At 40.6% G+C, this 22,893-nt stretch overlaps 1 protein-coding gene across 1 annotated transcript in view; it reads right to left on the bottom strand.

Annotated features, from left to right (window-relative positions):
• The window catches only part of agrn (agrin), a 271,081-nt gene extending 249,034 nt beyond the window's left edge, over window positions 1-22,047 (bottom strand). The window contains exons 1-2 of the mRNA XM_053643680.1: window positions 21,488-22,047; window positions 19,650-19,911 (exon numbers count right to left, since the gene is read on the bottom strand). Of these exons, the coding sequence (XP_053499655.1) occupies window positions 19,650-19,911; window positions 21,488-21,679 (454 nt within the window). The 5' untranslated portion in view covers window positions 21,680-22,047. The remainder of the gene's footprint in view (window positions 1-19,649; window positions 19,912-21,487) is intronic.
• Between the last annotated feature and the right edge of the window lie 846 nt (window positions 22,048-22,893).

Below are 22,893 nucleotides of genomic sequence, written 5' to 3'. Positions count from 1 at the left end.
GACCCTGGAGCAAATCAATATTGTAAAATGAAGTAGTTTCATTTTTAGGGATTAAGACCTTGGTGTCTTTGGCAGTGTTTATAGACTTTGGTAAACCTAACAGACTTGAACCCATTCATAGCTTAGACAAATATCTGTGGGTTATGATGCAACAAATCAAAATTTGGACAATACAATATCTACCTTCTAGGCAGTTTGCCTCCTAGGCATCAGTTTTGAGTAAAGTAGTGAGATTTCCGCGAATGAATCAGCAAATACTGTATGTGACTTTGGTGCCATGACCCGGAGTATTATTGATGCGAGCCATGTTCCAGCCTTGGAGCCTTGAAGCCAGGTCAGGCTAACCCATTACTGAAAAAAGTTGGCCGGAGAATCAAGACACTTAAGGTAGAACAGAGAGGACACTGTCAGAGCTTGTGTGCTCATAACTTTAAAACGTCTATATGTATAGTTGCATTATACACACTGCACAGTTCTATTGAACGCGAGCATTGTTTGACCTGCTTGCTCTCTGATCCAGGAGAACAGCACAGGGTGATGGAGCAGTGGCACAGAGAGCAGGAAATGATTGTGCTGCTGTGCTTCATCTCCTTCAGCCTCCCAAGCTTGTTTTCATGCTTTGATGAACAGACTGCAACAATACACCGATTCTACGGCACCAGAGTCCCCAAATCCCCGAAACGCTTTTAGTGCACTTGAAGCCACAGTTGTACAAGATTAGAGCTAATCTGTGCCTTCCTTCATACTCTAAAGGTATGTTTAAACAGAAAAGTTTTTCCTTTGCATTTTTAAAAGGTTTCGCGTACAGACAACCACGATGTCAAAACGATCCCCATTAACACAGATCAGTGAAAACGACTAAAAACGCTGTATTATGCATGCCAGGCCAGTAGTTGGCGATGTCACTTTGTAAAGAAACACTACGCACATCAGCATTCACGTCAACGTGTCCGCCATATTGATCCGGGCAAGACCACCCTATTAACAAATACAAGTAAACGGGGGAGCTGTGGTTTTTCTGGATAAAAAGCATAATAACGTTTACATTTCTCAAACGATTTCAATGGTTTATGATCTACATGGAGTACAAAAAATAGTCCTGTCTCCAGGTACTTAGAATCTCAATAGTTAGACTTGGAAAATTATTCATTGTTATAAGGAATTGTGAAAACTCACGCTCGTGAAGCATAGATTTGGCTTATTTTCTTTGTTAATAAATGCTGAGACATCACTAATGCAATATGGTTTAATGTACCTGAAATGTGCATAAAGTTTTTTTCGCTGTGGAAATGGACTTTTCTGTCTTCAGCCCCATCTTTTAGCTTTTCTTGTGCTCCAGGTCAGAATTCGGTTAAAAGCTCGATCATTTTTAAATACTGAAAAAAATCTAAACAGTGCATGTTTAAGTAGTAATAATTGACCATCGTTGTACCAAAATGGAACAAAATCAGAAAATACAAATCAAATCGTGAGACACTGGCAGTCAGTCTGCTTTCTATATTTTATTAGCAATAAAGGGATACAGATATACTCCAAAACAGACAATTACAACGATAATTATAAGATTTTGAATATCGGCGTAGATGTGGGTTAATAATTTGTCGTATGTTGCAAATGCGTCTCCGCTGGTCATAGTAGTGATGCAGGAAATCTACACTTTGCTGGAGAAGTGTCAATATACTCAAAACACAGTCCTGTAGTCCGCCATTGTAATTTTGAATGTCTCGCGCATTGTTTTGAAGTACTCGTGCACATGCCTAAAGACTAAACATGTAACACGGTTGCGCATGACAAATTCTCGTTTTTGTACGTTTACATGGAGACGATAACGGCATCGTTTTCAAAAACTTGTACTTTGAAACCCGTTTTCAAAAGTTTGCGTTTTCAGGCCCCAAAACGCCGTTGTCGTGTAAACGAACATCCAAACCACATAAAACGTTTTCCGTTTTTAGTTGGAAACATTGTGGTGTAAACTGACTGACCCCTTCACCTTCAAGACAGAACCAAGAGAGGCCAGTCAGGCCTCCACCCTGCTCACAACTGCTAGACCTGCTAGAGTCCTACAGCTTAAATGAAAGCAATTCATAGAAACACAATATGTGTAGACATTAAAATCTGCTTAAAATGGCATTCTAGTGGCCCACTGGGGAAAATGGAAAAAATAAAAGCGTCAGAAGATAGTGAGTTTGTGGCCAGGAGCAAAGGGAACTAAATTGGTTGTGATCTCTGGGTTGGTTGTGCTCTATGGAATGGATGGCAAACAATCTTTCCCCTGTCAATCACAGCAACACAGCAATCATGGGTGTCTGTGAGCTCACATATACTGAAGCTACTCTGTGAAGCAGCATAAGCAGCAGTTCCAAAGGATGCAGTTGGCTAGCTTAAAATGTCTCAGGGGAAGCATGTGTTAGCTGTAATCTTCCCGGTTGGTAGCTGTTGTATGATAAGGGAGAGCTTGCTGGTGGGTGGGATTTGGCAGGTGACCAAATTGGGAAGAAAACTGGTGAAGGGGTTGTTGGTATGGGGAATGGCGTTCCATCTCACCACAAAATTAACGTAGACAAAGGATGTGACATGGAGAAAAAACAAGCAAGGGTCACCGAAATAAAATTGGATTTTCTTCTTCAAAATGTATTTCACACCAATAAGTGCGCTCCCTGACTCAACCGTGGTTACTATAATGAAAAATTCCTCTATAACTCATGATTTTCTCCCTAGAGCTCAGCTGCTCATATCACCTCATCACATCTCCAAGCTCAACCTTATTAAGTTAAACCCTCAAGGCTGAAACCCAATTAAACTCACACTCAAATAAAGAGCCTGGTTTTACTGGCACTTTATTTTCAAATGACCGGTGAAAAAAAATCTGATTTTCCAAGGAAGAATGTTATTTCCTTTTTGTCATGGGCTAACGGCAACGCTAAAGTAAGCAAATCTAAACCACAACACCTGTGACTGACTGCTGATAATCTAGCAAGTATAAACTAGACTCCCATCGTAGCAAGAGAAGCCATGTGCTACTATGGGGTGGGGGCAGTCAGGGGCATGTAGGACAGCCCGTTTAGCAAGATCATTTTTTATTTGAATAGATGGGGACAGATGGAGTGGGCCACAGCAGGCCTGATCTGAAAGGATGCATGAGCAGACGAGGGGAGAGAGTGAGGAGGAGTTGATTATGTGTGGGCATTGAAAGCCGGCTGGTCCTCCAGAGCAGATATGAAGTCCAGGCCCCATTCCTGAGCACTCTACTGTAGAGAATGGTTTCTCATTCAAGACAGGGTCAATTGTTCATTTCTCGAATAGGACACCAATGCTCTTGGCAGAGATCATAGCTCAAAAGCATGAAGACATGAGGAGGGAGGGTGGGAAGGATGAGGGTGCGAAAGGAAAGATCACTTGAACTTGCTTCATTGTCTCCATGTAAATAGGTCCTGATCAAGATTCCAGCAGCATTCCTGCATCTAATTCATCTAATCTGTCCAGACGTGGCCAAGTGACGAAGAAATACAGGAGGGAGAAAGTGGGTGTAGTGTAATGGGTGAACTGGGTTTAGGAGGGAAAGTGCATACACACTGTATATGCACAAACAACTGGTGAGTCTCATGTTCCTCTAATTTGAACCATTAAAGGAAAAATTCACCTTGATCAATTTGCATATCAACATTTATAAGTTCTAAGTAGATTTTTTTTTTCCCCCCATTGACAAATTGGTCTATTTTCTTTTTGGTTAACAGTTTGCTACATTTCCCACAATGCCATTCTGACTGCAGCAGCAGAGAGAATTTATCGCTAAAGCAACTGGTGCAGCAGTGCTTTAGTACTTCCAGCTCTGTCCTGCTCCCTCATGAGGATCTCTCTATCTGTACACTTTAAGTTTCAAAGCTTCAACTTTCATGCCGATACTGCTGTTAACACTGTTGTGCTTGTCATCTCGGAGATCGCTAACCAGTGCAACCGCTTCATATAGCTGTATGAGTAGTCTCCCCTACTTCTACATTAGTTTTCTCATTAACATGACATAGAAAATCTCTGAAGCTCTTGCTCTTTCGTTTTTAGGAGCTATACTGGTAGTGAAACCTAACCATTATCCTTTATATTTGAGATTCTCCACTTAAATGCCATTGTAACCGCAACAGCAATGTCCTCCGGTGACATTGGTAAGACAGAAAACCGCTAACTTCTCCAGGGAATAACTCATAGGATAACAGTGACAATTTACCCCAAGAATTGCTAAGCGCATCACAAACATTTAAATAAAAACAGAATTTATGTGTTTCAGTATTCGCTTTCTAGGTCTGCGTACACTTCTGTGTATTATTTTCATCATTTAGCATTTACCAAAGATAAAAGTAAATGTTGCTCCATGTCTGCATGATCATTCTAACATTAGTTTAGACTAGGGCTGCAACTACCGATTATTTTCATAATCAATTAGTTGGTCGAAAACAGAGTGCATAGTGTAAGTGTATCGTACATCATTTGGGACACAACTTTAGTATTTACTCTCCGAAGCATGTTTTCGGAGCAGAAGTAACGTAGTGAGTAAATGCACCCCGTACCGCGTGCAGACCGACTAATTGATAATGAGATTCGTTGATTGTATTTTCATAATTGATCATTATCGATTTTATCAATTAGTTGTTGCAGCTATAGTTTAGACCAGTGTTTACCAACCCTGTTCCTGGAGATCTACCTTCCTGAAGACTTTAGCTCCAGCCATAATCGTGCCCACCTGACCATATAATCATTGCCTTTAGAAGTTCTTAATCAAGTAAAAACTGTGTGTTAGATTTTGGTTGGAGATGAAACCTACAGGAAGGTAGATCTCACGGAAGACCTCTGGTTTAGACAGTGTTAGAGGTGCTTGGTTGATAACTACACACTGAAGTAAACTGCCAATGTCCCTCTTTGCCTGCCATCCAGCCCCTCCCCCATGAGGTCGGCCGGTGTTCCGTCAGCTATCCTGTTGATTTCACATTGTTACCAAGCACATTTCTCCAGCCCCTTGACAACAAAAAGTTAGTGAGACTGAGGCAGAGAAAGGACCTCGAGACAGAATAGCTTTGAGATGCAGCAGGTTAAAAGGGCGTTACTAAACACCATTTGTAATTAGTGACAATATGAATCATTAGAACCAGATGATGTATGACAGTTAAACTCCGTGATTGCATGAACTCAAATCTTTCCTGTTCTCTTGATAAAAATGGCGGAGACAAGTGCAAAAGCGGCTTTTTTCTTCTCTCTTAAAGATGTTGCCATTTTAGGAAATGGAATTCATAAAGTGGAAGCATGCACTCACCTGCCCTGGACCTAACCCACACAGCCATATCTACTGCCTCAGGTACACACACAGACACCCTCATACATATGTGCTCACACACAGGTGCAGGACTACAAACATACTCACTGTTGATAACATCAGTCTGGACCGACCTCTAACTACATGACCCTAAGCTCACAGAAGCATTGGGAAATTCCACAGGAATCATGAATGGATTTCCACTCACCCTACTTCTACTCGCAAATCCTACTTAATCGTTTAATTGCACAGCTTTGCAATTGCACATAGACCTTCCAAAACAGGGAACAGCAAAGAAAAGAAGCCTCTAAACACATCTGGAAGAAATGGTACTGTAGTTGAATTACAAATGGAAGATATGCTTTGTCCGGGAACTTAAAGAAAATTTCAATACTGTATCTGTTTGGTGCACTACAAAAGAAGACCTCCTCAAGCACAGCAGTCCAGTTTGCACGGGTTCTAATTATACGTTAACATATAGAAGACATACAGTGGTGCTTGAAAGTTTGTGAATTTTCTCCATAGACAACCACTCATTTTACAGGTGGAGATGGATAACCCGTATGTGGTCCAAGTGGCATCGCAATGATCTGTATAGAATGATGTTATAAGGTGTCTTGGTTGCTAATATGTATACTGTATATGTGCCTTTAATTCATTTCTGAATGATGGGCAATGTCATCTTTAATAAAAGTGAATCTTTCTGTCTCCAGCTCTTTTCTGTCACTCCAATATCTCCACTCTGGAGTGCTCATATAAGTGCATCCTTTTCCCTACGATGTATTCTTTTGCCAACTGTGTGCCTTTACCAGTGCAGATAGAGAAGATCACGACAAATTTAACATTACAAAGGATTCTTTTCCCCACAAACGTCCATGAAGGACAAGACATGTGGAACAATTACAACCCCAATTCTGAAAAAGTTGGGACAGTATGGAAAAAGCAAAAGAACAAACAAAAGGAGTCATCTGAAAATTCAATTCACCCTCTACAATATTGAAAACACATTATTAACACATTAACTGATGTTTTACTTTGTAAATTTAAATTGAAATACATTCCAAAATAGTTGGGACAGTCGACTGTTTACCACTGTGTAACATCATCTTTTCATTTAATAACACTTATTAAGTGTTTGGACACTGAGTGAAGACACCAGTTGGTTAAGTTTAGCAAGCGGAATTTCCCCCTTTCGTCCATTATGCGTTTCTTCAATTGCGCAACTGTACGGGGCCTTCATTGCCTTATTTTGCACTTCATAATGCGCCACACATTCTTAAATGGAGACAGGTCAGGACTGCAGGCAGGTCATGCTCGCACCCACACTCTCTGCTTACGCAACCGTGCACTTGTAATCCGGGCAGAATGTGTTTGGTGTTGTCCTGCTCTGGATGGCAGCATATGTTGCTCCAAAATGTGTACATATAATTTCTGCATTAATGATGCCCTCACAGATGTGCAAGTTACCCATGCCATGGGCACTGACACACCCCCATACCATGACAGATGCTGGCTTTTGGACCTGACGCTGATAACAGCTTGGATGGTCCTTTTCCTCTGGCTCGGCAAACAGGACGGCTGTTTTGTCCAAAAATTATTTGAAAAGTTGACTCATCAACCACAAAACACGATTCCGCTGTGCTACAGTCCATCTCAGATGAGACCGAGCCCAGAGAAGTTGACGGCGCTTCTGGACAGTGTTGATGTTTGGATTCTGCTTTGCAAGCCTTAACTTGCATCTGTGGATGCAGCGGCGAATGGTGTCGACTAACAAAGGTTTACCAAAGTATTCCCGAACCCATGTCAGGATCTCCATTACAGACTCATGACGGTTTTTAAGACAGTGACGTCTGAGGGATCGGAGATCACGCGCATTCAGTAGTGGTTTTCGGCCTTGCCCTTTACATACCAAGATTTGACCGGATTCCTTGAATCTTTTAATTATATTGTGCACTGTAGAAGGTGAAATGCCCAAAATCCTACCGATTTGTCTTTGGGGAACGCTGTTCTCAAATTGTTGGATTATTCGCTGATATACTGTTGGCAGATTTTTGAGCCTCGACCCATCCTTGCTCTTGAAGGAATAGGAGTTTTTGGATGCTCCTTATATACTATGATTAGATGATTTCCTCACCTGTTTCACATTCACCTTCTTATTTCAACTTGTCACATTGCTATTAGTCCTAAATTGCCCCTGTCCCAACTTTTTTGGAACATCTTGCATGCATCAATTTCAAAATAAATGTTTACATTACAAAAACTATGCAGTTGATTAGGTAAAACATCAAAAACCTCGTGTTTAGACGTTTTTATACGTTTTGACTTTATAAGTCAACGTACATTTACAAATCACCCCTCTTTGTTTTTATTAGTATTTCCCATACTGTCCCAACTTTTAGAATTGGGGTTATAATATAATATAATTCTGTTCAATTCAATTATTTGTAAAGCACTTTTAAAAGTAGTCCCAAGCAAGCTTTACAGAAATCCATATGTAGATTTATAAATGAGAGGAATCAGACTCATCCTCTTCTGGGTGATACCTGGTCTGATAAACCTCTCTAACTTCAAAAATTATTAAAGTATTGTCACAGTTGACCGTCGTTAAGTGAAAGTTTGCTTCTTTGTATTTTCACTAAAGCTTAAAAAGTGTTGGGTCGAGGCTTCCTCAAGGAAGCTACAGTATTCAATACAATCAAGAGCTGCTCAAATAATTAATAAGCTTATTAGAAGAGATACAAATCAGGATAGATGATTTTGTGTGTGTGTGTGTGTGTGTGTGTGTGTGTGTGTGTGTGTGTGTGTGTATCGAAGTCTATGTGCATGTGGTCTATGTGTCTATAAAAACACTGCAAAATTCTGTCCTGTCTGTGGGAAGAGGAGATAAATAGACAAAAGGATGTCTACCCTTTACACCCGTCTTCCTTTCAGCTGTCCCGACATCACATAAGAAAAGCCAGAGAATACTGATACCCAGGGAACCGGGGGAAGGGACAAGCAGGATGCTTCGCTCCCAGTGACTTCATCTCTGTGCAAGCATGCACAAACTCAAACTGCAGTGCAGGCTGTGTTCCCTTACTCTACTTTTCTATCTCTTTGCCCTATCGCCCTCCCGACTCCTCGGTTCTAAGCTCAGTCATCATCAAGTCAGTGGGCTCCTCATTCGACTCCTCTGTTCTAACACTGGCCTCAGCAGATCAGTGGATCTGACACAGCTTTAATGAACATATTTCAACAGAATTCATCATTGGCCTCGACTTATTAGTTATCTTTTATTTTAGTGACATCATAACACTTTTGGATAAATGTGTAGGGAAATAAAAGTGTGCTACAAATTGCAAATGACAGTCAAGACAAAGTGAACAAACATCTCAGTTCTGGCCAACTTCTACACAAAGCTTGTTGTAAGTCTATAGCTGTAAGTGCCACATGTTTGGTTTCATAATAACAGGGTAGCAATGAGACCGTTCCTCTTCAAAGACCTGTTTGCCACAAACTGACTGTTTGAGACAGTAGGCAAGAATTCTGTGTATCCTCATGCAAGTCTGAGAGAATGGAAAAATTACTTTTTAAAAAATGTGCTTTATTGTAGTGCGTGTGTCTGTGTCTGGCATGCCAGATATCTATGTTTACCTCTGCGAACCAGCACTTCCTTGCCACTTCCTTGTTATGTAAAACAACAAGATTTCTGCTTGACTTCATTTAAGCCAAACAAATAGTTTGGCACAGGGGTGCTGCGGCCCTTCAGACTGATCTCCAGTGAACTTCCAATCTTAGGTCTACAAAAGGTTGATCTGAGAAACAACTACCACTTTTACAGCATATAAGTTCAAGATGTATGGGAAATGGAGTGTGATATCTTTTGTACACATTTCTGGCCACAACCTTCAAAATGATGAAGCATGTGAACTGCAATCCTGTCCACAATTCCATCTATAAACACATCTGTGCTCTGGTTTCCATTGGGAAAAGACTTTGTCATCACTGCCATCACAGCAAGCGTTTTGGAGCAAGACATATTTACTGAATAAGACTAATAAGATCCCATTTTTAAAAGTTGTTCAAGAGTATGCTTTGGGTAAAGTGGTGTTTTTGCATGTATGCCAACAAGTTATGGAAATGTATGTGGCTAGTCATCTGCCATGTCAATCAAACTTCCTTTTTCTGTGAAAGTAGGCATTTCTTGTTCACAATAATTATATGTCCTGGGGACTCTCTAGCAAAGATAGAAATCTGGATTATGAGATTAAGTTGCAACTTGCCACACCAAAGCAAGCAAGCTACAGTGAGTCCAGTTCTTTTTTTTTCTAAAGGGTATACAAAATGTTTAAGACCTGACGGAACCTTTATCATTGGTTTATCTAAGCAGGTATAGGGGAAAATATACTTTTCTCTTCAGTGGACTTGATGGGTTTTGAGAAGAGTTTAGATGAAGTAAGTCAGGTCTGCTTTATGGACCTCAGTGGTACACCTGGTATTTATTACACTGATGGCTTTACAACCCAGATTCCAGTGTAATTACAGGTATGCATAGCCAAGATTGGTGACAAGCACTGTGGGAAAAGGGGACACATTCTGCAGCTAGTGCCCTATGATCTGACTCAAAGATAGAATTATGGATTTGAGACATAGGAACTGGTTATTAGATATAAACTTTGACATGCATACAAGTTTGGACATTTGGGGAGAATTAGGGCCAAACTGGAACCCAACAACTAGTCCAAATCAGATGATGATTCTGGAAAGCTGGTAAGCACACTGATGAGCAAAGCCCCAAAGACACAAACACAATGAGTACCTACAGACTCAGGCAAAAAAAGGGGAAGTGGATGCTTCTCTTTAAAACAGAACATGGCTAACAATATCAGTTTCCAGTTTTCTTAGTATTAAAGACATTAAAATTACATTTATTAATTCATTCATGGGGACATGGTGGCTTAGTGGTAAGCAAGTTTGCTTCACACCTCCAGGGTTGGGGGTTAGATTCCTGTGTCCGCCCTGTGTGTGCGGAGTTTGCATGTTCTCCCCATGCTTCGGCGTTTCCTCTGGGTACTCCAGTTTCCTCCCACAGTCCAAAGACATGCGTTGTAGGCTGACTGGCATTTCCAAATTGTCCTTAATGAGTGTGATTCTAGTGTGTGATTGTGCCCTGCGACTACAAATAGGCTTCAGGCTCCCCGCAACCCTGTGTAGGATAAGCAGTACAGAAAATGTAATTAATTCATCTTCATTAACCACTTTATCCTGGTCAGGATCACCATGTTTTCCAGAGTCTATGCCATGAACACTGGGCACAAGGCAGGAATATACCCTTGATGGGATGCCAGTCCAGTGCAGGGCACCATACACACTCTCATAGCATAGTTAATCTACCTATCAGCAGATGGGAGAAAAAAACAGGAAATAGGGAAACCCATACAGACAAGCGGAGAACATGCAAAACATTACATAAACAGTAACCTGAGCTCAGGATCGAACCAGGGGCACTGTAAGGTGGTACTGTGCCACCAAAAATACAGGTATGTGCTAATCTCTTTTCAATTTGGTATTAGTTCTGTAATTCTTTTAATGTAACATAAACTTTTAAACATAACATATCATTTTGATGTTAAAGACGATGTTAAAAGCTGAATTTGAGTGTTTTGGACCAGTAAGTACATGGCACTACAATAAAAACAGTCTTTTTCTTACATGTATTGGAATTATTCAAGTGAACATGAAGTATACAATGAGGTTTCTGAGTCATGAGTAGAAGCAGTATAATACAACTGAATGTCCCCTTGACAGTGCATCGGCTGGAGTCCTGAATGGAGACACCATGACACATCAAGGACCAAAGGAAAAAATCCAGACATAAAAGCAGGAGTGAAGGAGCATGGGAAGGAGCTAGCATCCTTCCACAACCGTCTCTGGCCCCCAACCAACAAACATCATCAACATCCTGCAACTAGGACAATCTGGAAATGCTCATGTCCAGCAGATAAGACACGCTGACATGCAGTTAACAAGAACACACATGCTGTATTCCAAGGAGCACATTTGAGAACAACTCTGTGGCCATTAAGCCTTTTAAATCTTTTCCATCTTAAGCTTCTCATACTTATTTCAATCAATCCATTTTTATTCCACACTCAATTCTGCTATGGTTCTGCTATGCTGGAACATGCTGACTTTGAATTACTTGAATGTACTTTAAGGTGTGGAGTTAAAAAGGGGATGTCAGTTCCAGGACAGTCCACAGTAAGGATACAGAGTCAGGTGTTTGTGTGTCCCTAGACAAATATATATATTTTTATATATATTTACTGTCAGACGATATTGAGGGAAAAAATGCTTTACTATCCAGGTTTTCACATATGGGGAAAATATCCTGATGAGCTCTTACACAAACCTACTGAATAAAAACGAGCAGATTAAGGCCCTATTTACACTAGTGCGTTTTCGTTTTAAAATGAAAACGATCCTCATCCACACTGGCGTTTCCGCTGTGTTTCAGAAACGATCTCCGTCCACACTACATGACTGAATACGCAGGTCACATGACCAATCATGCACACTGGGCATGTGCATACAAGTGTAAACAGGAAGTTGGTTGCTAGTCATCGGCAGGCACAACAAATTGGCGTTCCATGTAGGGCTTACTCCGCTTGAAATGAGATTTGTTGCCGATTGCTCTAGTCATAGCTCGCCTCTTGTGCATGTAGGCAGCTGCCGTATTATAAAATACTGAATTTAACTGCACAATGGCTGCTAAGAATGACAACAAAGCCAGCAAAGCTTGCGGTTCAGTCTCCATGTTGTTGTATATACGATCAAGGTAGCGTAATGGTCATATGGTAGGGGCTTGACGAATCAGGGAAGGATACGCAATGATCCACAAGACCCAATCAGGGAGGGAATGTGGGAAGCCACGCCTTCGTTTTCAAAAGTCCTCGTTTTGGTCTACTTACACTGAAACGTGAGGCCGGAGTTTTCAAACTAAAACGGGGTCTTCGGCGTTTCCAAAAGTCTAAAGGGCCTAAATAGCAGCAGACACCTCACTGAGCAGAACATCTAACAAAGATTAGTTAATTTCTAGGAATAGACTCGTGTTATTTTTTAGCAGAAGGTGTGGTAAGATCTGCATTCTCTTCACTTTTCCGCTCTACCCATTACATGGCTCAAGTACACAGCAGGTTATGTGGGACATTTACCAACATCAGCACACGCAGGCTTCCTACACAACAGCATTCCTGTATATACTCTCAATCCCGTTAGCATGTAATCCGACCATACTTTTGCATGTTGTCGCCACGTGTAGCCATTACATCAGACTAAAGAAGCTCTTACCCAACACCACTCCAATCACCAGGACTAGCTAATTGAACAAACAGACTGTAAAAGTGGATTCCCCAGTGACTTTTTGACCTCTTTCTACCATCCTTAGATTTCATCATTTGCAATAGGCTACAGTACTTCATGCTGTTAAAATATTTACTTAGTACTTGCTTGTGCCTTTGCAACCTGAATTAACATTTACAAGTCTGGATTTGTATGCTTTGTAAGTGAAATTACTTATAAATTCAAATAAAAACATTGGATTTTTCTCATTCCATAAGTTTTCCCCAACTACGTCACCAAAAACATCTAATATCTCTTTCACTTTGTATAAGACTCATGCACTAACTTAACTTAACTAACCTACCTAAACTCAAATGAAAACCATTATACCGATTACCACAGAATTATTAATGGAAAACAAAAGCTCATTTGTAAGTCGCTTTGGATAAAAGCGTCTGCTAAATGAATAAATGTAAATGTAAAAGCTGAATTTCAACTCATTCTATCTATGCAAACTAAGATTTCCCATCAGAAACAAGCACCTTACAGATTAAGTCATAAACAAAAACTAAACTAAGGGAACAAAAACAAGTAAGTGCTGGAGATCCATAAACACTTGGTGCACATCCGTGAATGGTCTCTGATTAGCCAAACTGGACACAGCAGCTGTGACTCTTTAGTACTAAGTCTAAGTCGGAATGCAGTCACAGATCTCAGGGAAGCCGTATCCCACAAAGCCCCGTGCTTTGGTCTCTGTTCAGCCTTTTGTCTCTGGAATCTGAGGGCTTTTCCGGTTCAGTTCGCATTTAAGCCATGAAAACGGAGCAACCAAATAAGTACTTCCTCCTCATGGGCGGAACTTGACCGCATCTCAAACCATGCCATGGTGAGGCCAGATACCAGAATAATCTCAGACACTGTATTAAAGGTTTTTTTTGTTTGTTTTTGTTTTTTTAAACACGTTGTTCTGGCATGTAGCCATTTGAACATGAAAAAGCTTTCTGCTTAAATGGTTTAATGGCCTCATAGAGTCCTTCATGGTCTGATGGACAATGGCAACATGACACTGATAATAAAGCTGAGATTGTATAACTGTGGTAAAAATCCACAACCTCAACGGCGGATGCATTGAATCATTAAAACATTGAATGCACTGAAGTCAAACACACATTCATGTATTAATAAATACAGGAGCTGTATTCATGAATGAATGAATGGCCAGGAGTTGGCGGGTACGAAATTACAAAAATTACAGTGAACTAAAATAAACCTGTCTGGCACATAGAATAAGTGATTACAAATGAAAAGACAGGTGGGGAAAGGACTTCTAACATCAAGCTTTTTTTTATTCTAAGTGCTTCATCATAATTCCAAGCAGGCACACCACCTTCAGGATTTTAATTATAATCTTAAAAAAAAATTTAATAACACCAGAGATTACAGGAAGCTGGCAAACAGGTGCATTCCAGTCCTGTGTCACTCCACTGCTTTTCTCCTCTATACTTTAATTATCTTTTCTCTGCCAGCTTCACTTCTTTCCTAGCTATCCACTCACGCTACTTTGCATCAATCTCCCTCCCCACCCCCACCCCTCCAGTTACTTTACAATCCATGCGGATCATTCCAGCAATGAAACATGCTAAGAGTAAGGCCAAGGAAACTAATCACTACAGTCTACAGTCTCAGTCTCCAGGACTCTAGTATCTACTGGTTTCCTGTTAGTCATTATGTATTATTCAAACAAGAAAAGTTTTCTAGATATACAGTATGTCTGTCAAGTATTTTTGCCAGGGGTCATCTGTTTTGGAGGACATTTGCATATGATAAGAAATCTCTATTCACATCCTCAATATGGGAGTGTCTTGATCATGTATGCATGGTCATCACACAAAATATTCCAGTGATGCAATAGAAATGCATTTACCTCATCATTAAGAAATTGCAAGTTCAAATCTTAATAATGCCACAGCCATCCAAGGCTGAGGGTCGAAACAGGAAAATTGGCTGTGCTGTCGCAGTGGTAGAGATGGTATACTCTCTCTCCCCCTGTCAATCACAGCAACACTAGGTAATGCTGAACGTTTGTGAGCTCCTGTATGTGAAAGAGGGTAGATAGCAGCAGTTTGAAAAGCAGAAGCTTTGAAAAGGTGCATGTGGCTGGCTTCATGTGTCTTGAAGAAAGTATTTGTTAGCCTTGACCCTGCCCAAATTTCCTGACATACTATACACACCTGATTTTTATACAAACTGGTTGTCCATCTATCCATCCATTTTCTATACCATTTATCCTACACTGGGTTGCAGGGGATCCTGAACGCTATCCAAGGGAACTCGGGGCACAAGGCAGGGGATCACAGGGTACAATCGCATACACATTCACACACCACTGAAAATTTGGAAATGCCAATCAGCCTACAACGCATGTCTGTGGATTGGGGGAGGAAACCAGAGTACCCGGAAGAAACGGGGAGCACGGGGAGAACAACCCTGGAGGTGCAAGGTAAACATGCTAACCACTAAGCCTTGGCCATGCAAGCTTCGCTGGATCATTAGTAGGTCACATGACCAAAAAATACCTGTAGGCTATGCCTGTGCTAGAAACTCTACAACTTAATACCCCCAAAGCATCACTTCCCTGACAAGTCCTCTTAAATACCATCTATATTTTACTGTTCTGCATTTTAAAATCAGCCAATACTTGGTTTCGGTTTCATTTCAGACTGAGATGATAGAAAAGAGCTGACGTCTTTATACTGAATAACAAGTGCTAAGCCACATGCAAAGATGTCCTATCAATTTGCAGAATTGTACAGTGTGCCAATTTTGTCCGTATTTGCAACTACAAAATATTCTGCTCCCAAATATAGAAAGAGAATTAAACGTTAGCTATTCACTAGTCGGAAAGTTGCAACAAAGGATGATATAGTGTCTACTACCAATGAGTGTTTTAGCATCCAAGGTTGTGAAGAATGTTACTATGAATTCTAAAATACTGAGCAGTAATATGGTGATATTACTGATTATAACTAGGACAAAAACACAATAAAAATATATTTACCCATCGTTTTTATGACCAATACGATCACTCAACAAGTTTATGTTCTGTAGGTTCTGTCAGGCTGCAGGTGAATCACTAGCATAAATGATCCCGTACATAACGTACAATCCAATTCTATTAACAAGAATGGATATAGGTGAAGACGAAAGCCAAGCTAAATATATAGAAAGAGGGACTGCCCTTCATTAATGTGGCTTCATCTACTGTATATTATTTTTTTTAATAATACAGTTTTCAACTGTATTACCATATAAGGTCGTACAAGCTTGATCATGTTACACAAAAGAACAGCTCCTTGTAATAATTCATTCTTATCCAAAGCAAATCCTGTAAATGTCATAAAATACTTGAGCAAAGAAAAGAACTCTGGGTAAAACAGCACACAGGAGAAGTTTTAATAAAGTCACTAGCTAGGAAGAGCCTAACTTAAGAGTTTTATACGAGGACCATTAGCAAGAAAAGTCCCTCACATCAATTATTTCTTTCACATTAATCATTACCTGCTTTAGCCTAACGGTAGGCCAGCTGAGGGGTCGACCTTTGTGCCGTAAGGAATCTGAGACATTCCTAACCTCCTCCTTACACAAACAGCCAGAACAAAAGGAAGTGCTTCCACAAAACCAGGAGCACAGGAGGCTCACACAGAGGCAAGCCTACTACAGACACACACAACCTGGAACATTCCTCAACATGACATACATGTTCATCATTACAACAGGCCACCTGGTGATAGAGCCAGTAACAAAAAGCAACGTATGATTTAAATGAAAAATCCACCCTTAATGACTTGCATATTATTTTGATCAGATTAATCTGATCTTTAATGGCTTCATTTTGTAATGAAACCAACGTCTTTGGTTTAAACTTCTATCATCGACATACTGCTCTATTTTCACTTTGGTTATCAGTTTCCTGCATTACCTACAACACCATTCATGTGCTGATAGTGGTGCCAGTGGAATTTAGTCCTTCCTTCATGTCTAAATAAAGAGACTGATGAAGCAGTGCTGTAGTCAGTCCAGCTCTCATCTCCTCATCTGTACACTCTGCTCAAACAGATCAGGATCCAGAGATTCAACTTTCACGCTAATACCGCCGTCAACACCGTTATGTTTGTCAGCTTGTAGATTGATAACTAACCGAATCACTGTCGCAACTCAGAGCCACTGTGTCACATTGCATTCTGGATCTTTAAGTCAAATATTTTGTTGTCTCCACTATTTCTCTGTTGGATTTCTCATTAATATGACATTGCTCATCACTGGTGTTCTTCACTCCGCTAGCAATGTCGCATTGTGACGTCAGTGCGGCACTCAACCTCCAGCTCCTCATGGGAATAACAAAAACACAGCACCAACCAACAAATTAGCACCTAATTAAAACATAATCAGTGTGTTTCAGGGTGCAGTTTTCCTTTAAAGCAAACCAACAACCAAGCACACTGTACATTATTCAGAAGGGAGTGAGAAAGTTTTTAAAGGTCATCTAGTAAGGCTTTTAGTGCAATGCACTTCACTCCAATAAAAGCATTAGCCAAGAGCCCTTGTGAGCAGCCTGTGGCCATGGGGAGGCTGCAGGAGTGAGAGTGAAAACATAATGCCTCTAGGCCTCTCCTGTGGTCTTCGGTCACACTCCCACGGTAAGAAGTGCCAAGTAAAATATCGTCAGCATTCCAGTCAACACCTGTACCCAGCATTCCTCCACCGTCTTTCTTTGCCTTTGTCCTTTATGCTTTTTCCACCTTTTCTCCATTAACAGAGCCCTTTGTTGTTTGATTTTGACAACGCTGTTCCCGAATCCCGCCAGGAATCCTTTCATTACTTAGTGCTATCGGAACTGTCAGAAGTGAGGAGTGAGGAGCGGATACTTGACACAGGCCTGCAAGTGTAGTCTTGTTCTCAAGGTTTATTCTCTATTCACACTCCCTCACTTTTTAGTCATGCTTTAGGTACAATTGCTGGATATATCCTACTGACAAAGGGGAAAAAAGGCACTTCACCTTTCTTAAGAGCTTGGCATTTTATTAAACAAATGATGGATGACAACATTCTTTACATCTGACAAAAACTGGATAAAACCAGCTTTGAGTGATTATATGCTCTGAAACAAACCTGCAACAGTTGGTTGATACAATAAATATTTGTGTTTTTATCTTGACACATAAAAAGAATAGTTTAACAGAACCACATTTGTGCTACTTGGCAGCTGTAATACTTAAAACTCATCTATACCACCTACACCAGCAAAGCCACTGTAGGGGCTATGAGTGAAGGACAATGCATACAGATTAATTTTTATGTATGAGAAATACTAAGAAATACACTCTTATTGGGATTCTACATCTCTACATTTTCAAGTATTTATAGAAGATATAAGATACATTTATAGAAGTTATTTATAGAAGATTTTTTTTATTTACAGCAAAGGACACAGTCATGGCTACTGCAGATTGTTACAGAAGATAGTATCTGCAGTGATGTTCTTCACTTAAGAGTTAATTCTCTTCTGAACAGGGCGCCTTGTGTGATTATTTACCTCTAAGCTATCATACACAGACCATTTCATTTTTTTTCCAGTCCACTAGGGAGTTACTTATTTACATCACATTTATTTAAAGAAAATCATTTAAAGCCCAGTTCCTGGCCATGTCTCGTTTATTATTTCACTTTGAGTTCCATTTACTCCAGCTTAAGATATTATGACTGAGGCCCTCTTCAGATGAAATTGGTGGCCAGGCTCTTTCACAACATTAATGCTAAGTCTTTTATGAGCCAAGCACTGCAAGCAAAAAAAGAAAGAGCAAGGCAGAGAGAGAGAGAGGTCTCAACTCCAATGCAAGCTTTAAAGCTTGGGGTTAGGCATTAAGATTTTAGTAGTTCCCGTCTGATTGTGCAAAAGACTACCCTGGAGGAAACAGAGGATTGACTTTCACTCAGGGTCATCAGAAGCCCTGGAGCTGCTTTGTCAGTAAGCATACACCCTCCTCAGAGAGATGTGAATGGTCAATGATGTGGCAAAGCGCATATGATATATCTCGCGAAGGTTTCACAAATCAACTGCAATAATCAACAATGATGCCCAGAAGCTTTCATACACTTGGGCAATGTTTCAGACACTATGACTGTACCACAGACGTTCCAACAAGAAACAACAAGAAATCCTAGCAGGCAGAAAACACTAGCATATGTCGGTGGACAAGACCAAATGTAAAGCCAAGCAACAGTAAGAAATAACAAGGGAAATGTTTGGTATGCTCATTACTTAATAATAAGCATTTCCACTATTGTTTACCAACCATAGAGCACAGTTACTTGTTTTCTATTGGCTTACAAGACCAAAGCTTGTGAATTCACAGTTCAAAGTTCACATAGATAAAGTCAGTGAATTGACTTTTCCTCCAGGCAAATTATATTTATGATTTGCCCGACAACTGCTTTAGCTGAAGAAAGCATAGCTTTCGGGTGTCTTCAATAATGCGAATCAGGTTTATTGTCAAAATTTACAGACTTTCAGCTGTTTGCAATGAACAAATCAAACAAAAGCAATTGACATAGTTCAATGCAATGAATGTTTTAAATGGTTTCCCCAAATTCAACTGGAAATGCAACTTATAATGACTTCTCCAGTCTCAAAATTATTCAACCCTCTGAATAGAATCCCTCACAACAGCACAAATATGCAAAACAGGTGTTGTCTCAAGCACATCTGATGCAACTAATCAAGCCTGTAAATTTTGACAATAAACCTGATTTGCAACGGGGATAGAATTATTTTGATTGCAACTGTATATGCTATGTCTATACTGCAGATATTGGTACCTCTGGTGCCATATGAATTAATTCTTAAATAATTTCATGATATGATTACTCCATAATTTTGCACATGTTGCAAAATTACCCTCACAGCTGCAGTCATTACACTTTCATTCAACACCAATAGCCAATTAAGTCTGAGCTTTTGGATTTGGCTCACCTTCAACACAAAGTTCGACCTCCTCCAAGTTGCGCAGTGTAATCCTCATCAGACTGGAGTTAAGCATCAGCTCGTTTTTGTGCACGGGCCACATGTACTCTGGGGCCAGGTTGACGAAGAAGATACGTGTGTCTCCGGTGGCCACCTGGTTGTCGCAGATATCTGGGTCCCCGAAACCACCGATCATGACCTTGTTCCCACCATCCAGCAGTAGGTCTCCTTTGACAATGGTCTTGCCTTTGAGGTAGCGCCATACCCTCACCTTCAGACACAGAGCAGATTCAACTTGGAGAAACTTAAGAGCTTAAGAGAAAATCTCCAATCAAATCACAACTCTGCATTCCATAGCATAATTGTTCTATCACATCGTAATTATCTTTAGAATGAATGCATTCCTGCAGTGGGTGGGTGGGGTGGGGGGGAAGCTGACTACCTCTTTTTAGCTGTTTTATGCCAGCAAAGTAATTTCATTTGCCTTGAAGTGAAACACCTTGCCTGTCATCGTACATCTGTCTCAAGGGAACGTCCTAAACACTTCAAACTATGCTGGATTATTTTCTAATCCAGGCAATGATAAATTGGCAACTTTTTTACACTAAGTGTGCAAAAGCACATGTGTCTATGACATATAGCAGAACAACGGTGCAATGATTACATAATAATGCATACTAATTCCCTTAAGCACAGTAATAGTGTTTTATTTTGGTATGTATCAAATATATCAAAGTTCACATTTTGAAATTGCTCACACTAGATTTTGTCTCCTATGACTCAGGTGTTTGCCTACTCCTTTTTGTTTATTATAGTCCCTACGCATACGTTTCCTTTTTCTGTAGATTGGACACATTGAGTAATACAGGTTGGGATAATATAATCATTTAGAAATAACATTATAATAATATAGTTTAACCAATATACACAAACAAGCCCTAGAGCAGAAGAATAATAAGCTCATTCCAGTGTACAAGTTACTCCATGAGTATGGTGTAACAAATGTTTAGTGTAACTGGATCTCATGACTTGCAATAATCAACCTGACCTGGAAGATCATATGTCTGTGTGTATATACAGCATGTTGACTGGACTAACAATTAATTATTCTCCTGGTTAGACATTATTTCTACGTTCAAATATCAGAAGCTCGATTTCTTGTTTAGAACATAAAAAAAAAACTAAACAGGAGCTATGGTCTGAAACAGTAGGACAAATTGTCAGCACAACAGGTTACAGTTAGCACAGAGATAGCACACGCTTGCTCATTTTGACTATTTATTCAAGCAGAATCTGGCTTTGAGACAAACTTTATATCTTTAATAAATGTCACAGGTGTTTGTGCAATTCTAGTTCTAAAAAAAAAAGTGTCCGACTTCACTATAAACTAACCCAAAGACAATTTCCACGCACCATAATAAAAGTAACAGGTGCTCTGAGAAATTGTGATTGTCTGCGCATGCGCGCTGTACTTCAGCACACTACGCCCATAAATCAATTCTTCTTCTAATAAACATATTTGTTTTGTGCTGGAGATATTTCCTGATTCGGTTCAAGGTAATAAAGTAGACTTGACTACTGTAAATGAGCGCGACAGCAGGACAGTTTGATATTATATGATAATATTGCGTGCTACGGATCAATCTGGCAACACAACCAGGTGCTCCTGATTCAGGTTGACTGTACTGTACTAACAGTGTGCTCAACGGATGCTCGGTGTATAGGGTGTATATAGACTAGAGACAGTCCAGACTGACAACTTTAATTAAACTTCCCGTTAGATTTGAAGTTGATTGCATTGGTTATTCATTAGACTGAAGTCTGTGAACGCTGTCCCCGAGGCTCACCTTGCAGGAGTACGTGTTGTGCACCGGGTCCATGTTGAGGATTTCTTCCACGGTGCCGGTGAGCACGACGTTCGCTTCCTCTTCGCGCTCCTGCAGCTTTTTCTCGGGGCAGCTCGCCCGGCAGTAGCGCGGACACAAAGCGAGCCCGGCTACGAGCGCCCAGCCGAGCAAGCACAGCGCTCCTCTCATCATCCCTAAAAACTGAAAAGTGAAGAAACTCTACAGACTTTACTCTGTCTCTCTCTCTCTCTCTCTCTCGTGCTGATAGAATCCGTACTGGCCGCTACACTTTGCTCCGAGTTCAGTGGGATCTGCGCTCCTGTCACTCTACACTGCCTCGGACGCACGCCGCCTACTTTTCGGGCTGCACTCTGCTCAAGCAGCCGGAGGAGAAGAAAGGAGCAAAATTCTTTCCCAAGGAATGTGTTTCACCACCAGCAGGCTCCTCTCCGCCCCCCCTCACACACTCGCACACACTCAGCTCTTTGAGAGTGACGCTGCCTATTTGCATGCAATCTGAATTGCTGATAAGAGAGAGAGAGAGAGAGAGAGAGAGGAAAGTGCGGTACAAAACGCCACCCTTCGGAAACACTGCAGGACAATCACAAAAAAAGCAAAGACTTTTCATTCAGCAGGATATTACACCAGGGATCCTTTACTTTTTTCTTTTTTTGCAGCAGGGATCCTTTAACTGCGAAATAAATACCACAGACCCCCATCAATACACACTTGTTTCATAAGCATGTATAATAATAGCTTTATAATAATAATAATAATAATAATAATAATAATAATAATTACAGGGGGCATGATGGCTTAGTTGTTAGCACTTTTTGCCTTGCACCTCTGGTGATGGGGGTTCGATAACCACCTCCGTTCTTTGTGCACGGAGCTTGCATGTTCTCCGGGGGTTTCCTCCGGGTACTCCGGTTTCCTCCCCCAGTCCAAAAACATGCGCTGTAGGTTGATTGGTGTTTCCAAATTGTCTGAGGCATGTGAATGTGTGTGTGTGATTGTGTCCTGCAATGAGTCAGCACCCCTTCCATGGTGTCCCCCGCCTCGTGCCCAGAGTCCCCTGGGATAGGCTCCAGGCTCACTGCGACCCTGTGTAGGATAAGCGAGTGAACCCTCAAGGGTAGACATTTTGTACCTGTGTTACGTATATTTTATAAACAAAGATGCAACAAAGGTGCAACAATATATGTTGTATTTCTGCATAGAACGTGTGACTGTGGACTGTTTTATACATGGAATGTGTTTGTGTTAATAAATCAAGCTATATTGTGACAGTTTGCCTCTCGAAGATTATATCGAACTTGAAACACACTGTATCCAGGTTTCCAGGTGAAAGATATACTATATGGCCAAATATTTGTGGACACCTGACCACAACACTCATATGTGCT

This window comes from Ictalurus furcatus, chromosome 15, assembly GCF_023375685.1.
Source record: "Ictalurus furcatus strain D&B chromosome 15, Billie_1.0, whole genome shotgun sequence".
Taxonomy (NCBI): domain Eukaryota; kingdom Metazoa; phylum Chordata; class Actinopteri; order Siluriformes; family Ictaluridae; genus Ictalurus; species Ictalurus furcatus.
Note: the sequence above shows the minus strand (reverse complement) of the source record. Positions and strands in the feature narration are given on the sequence as shown.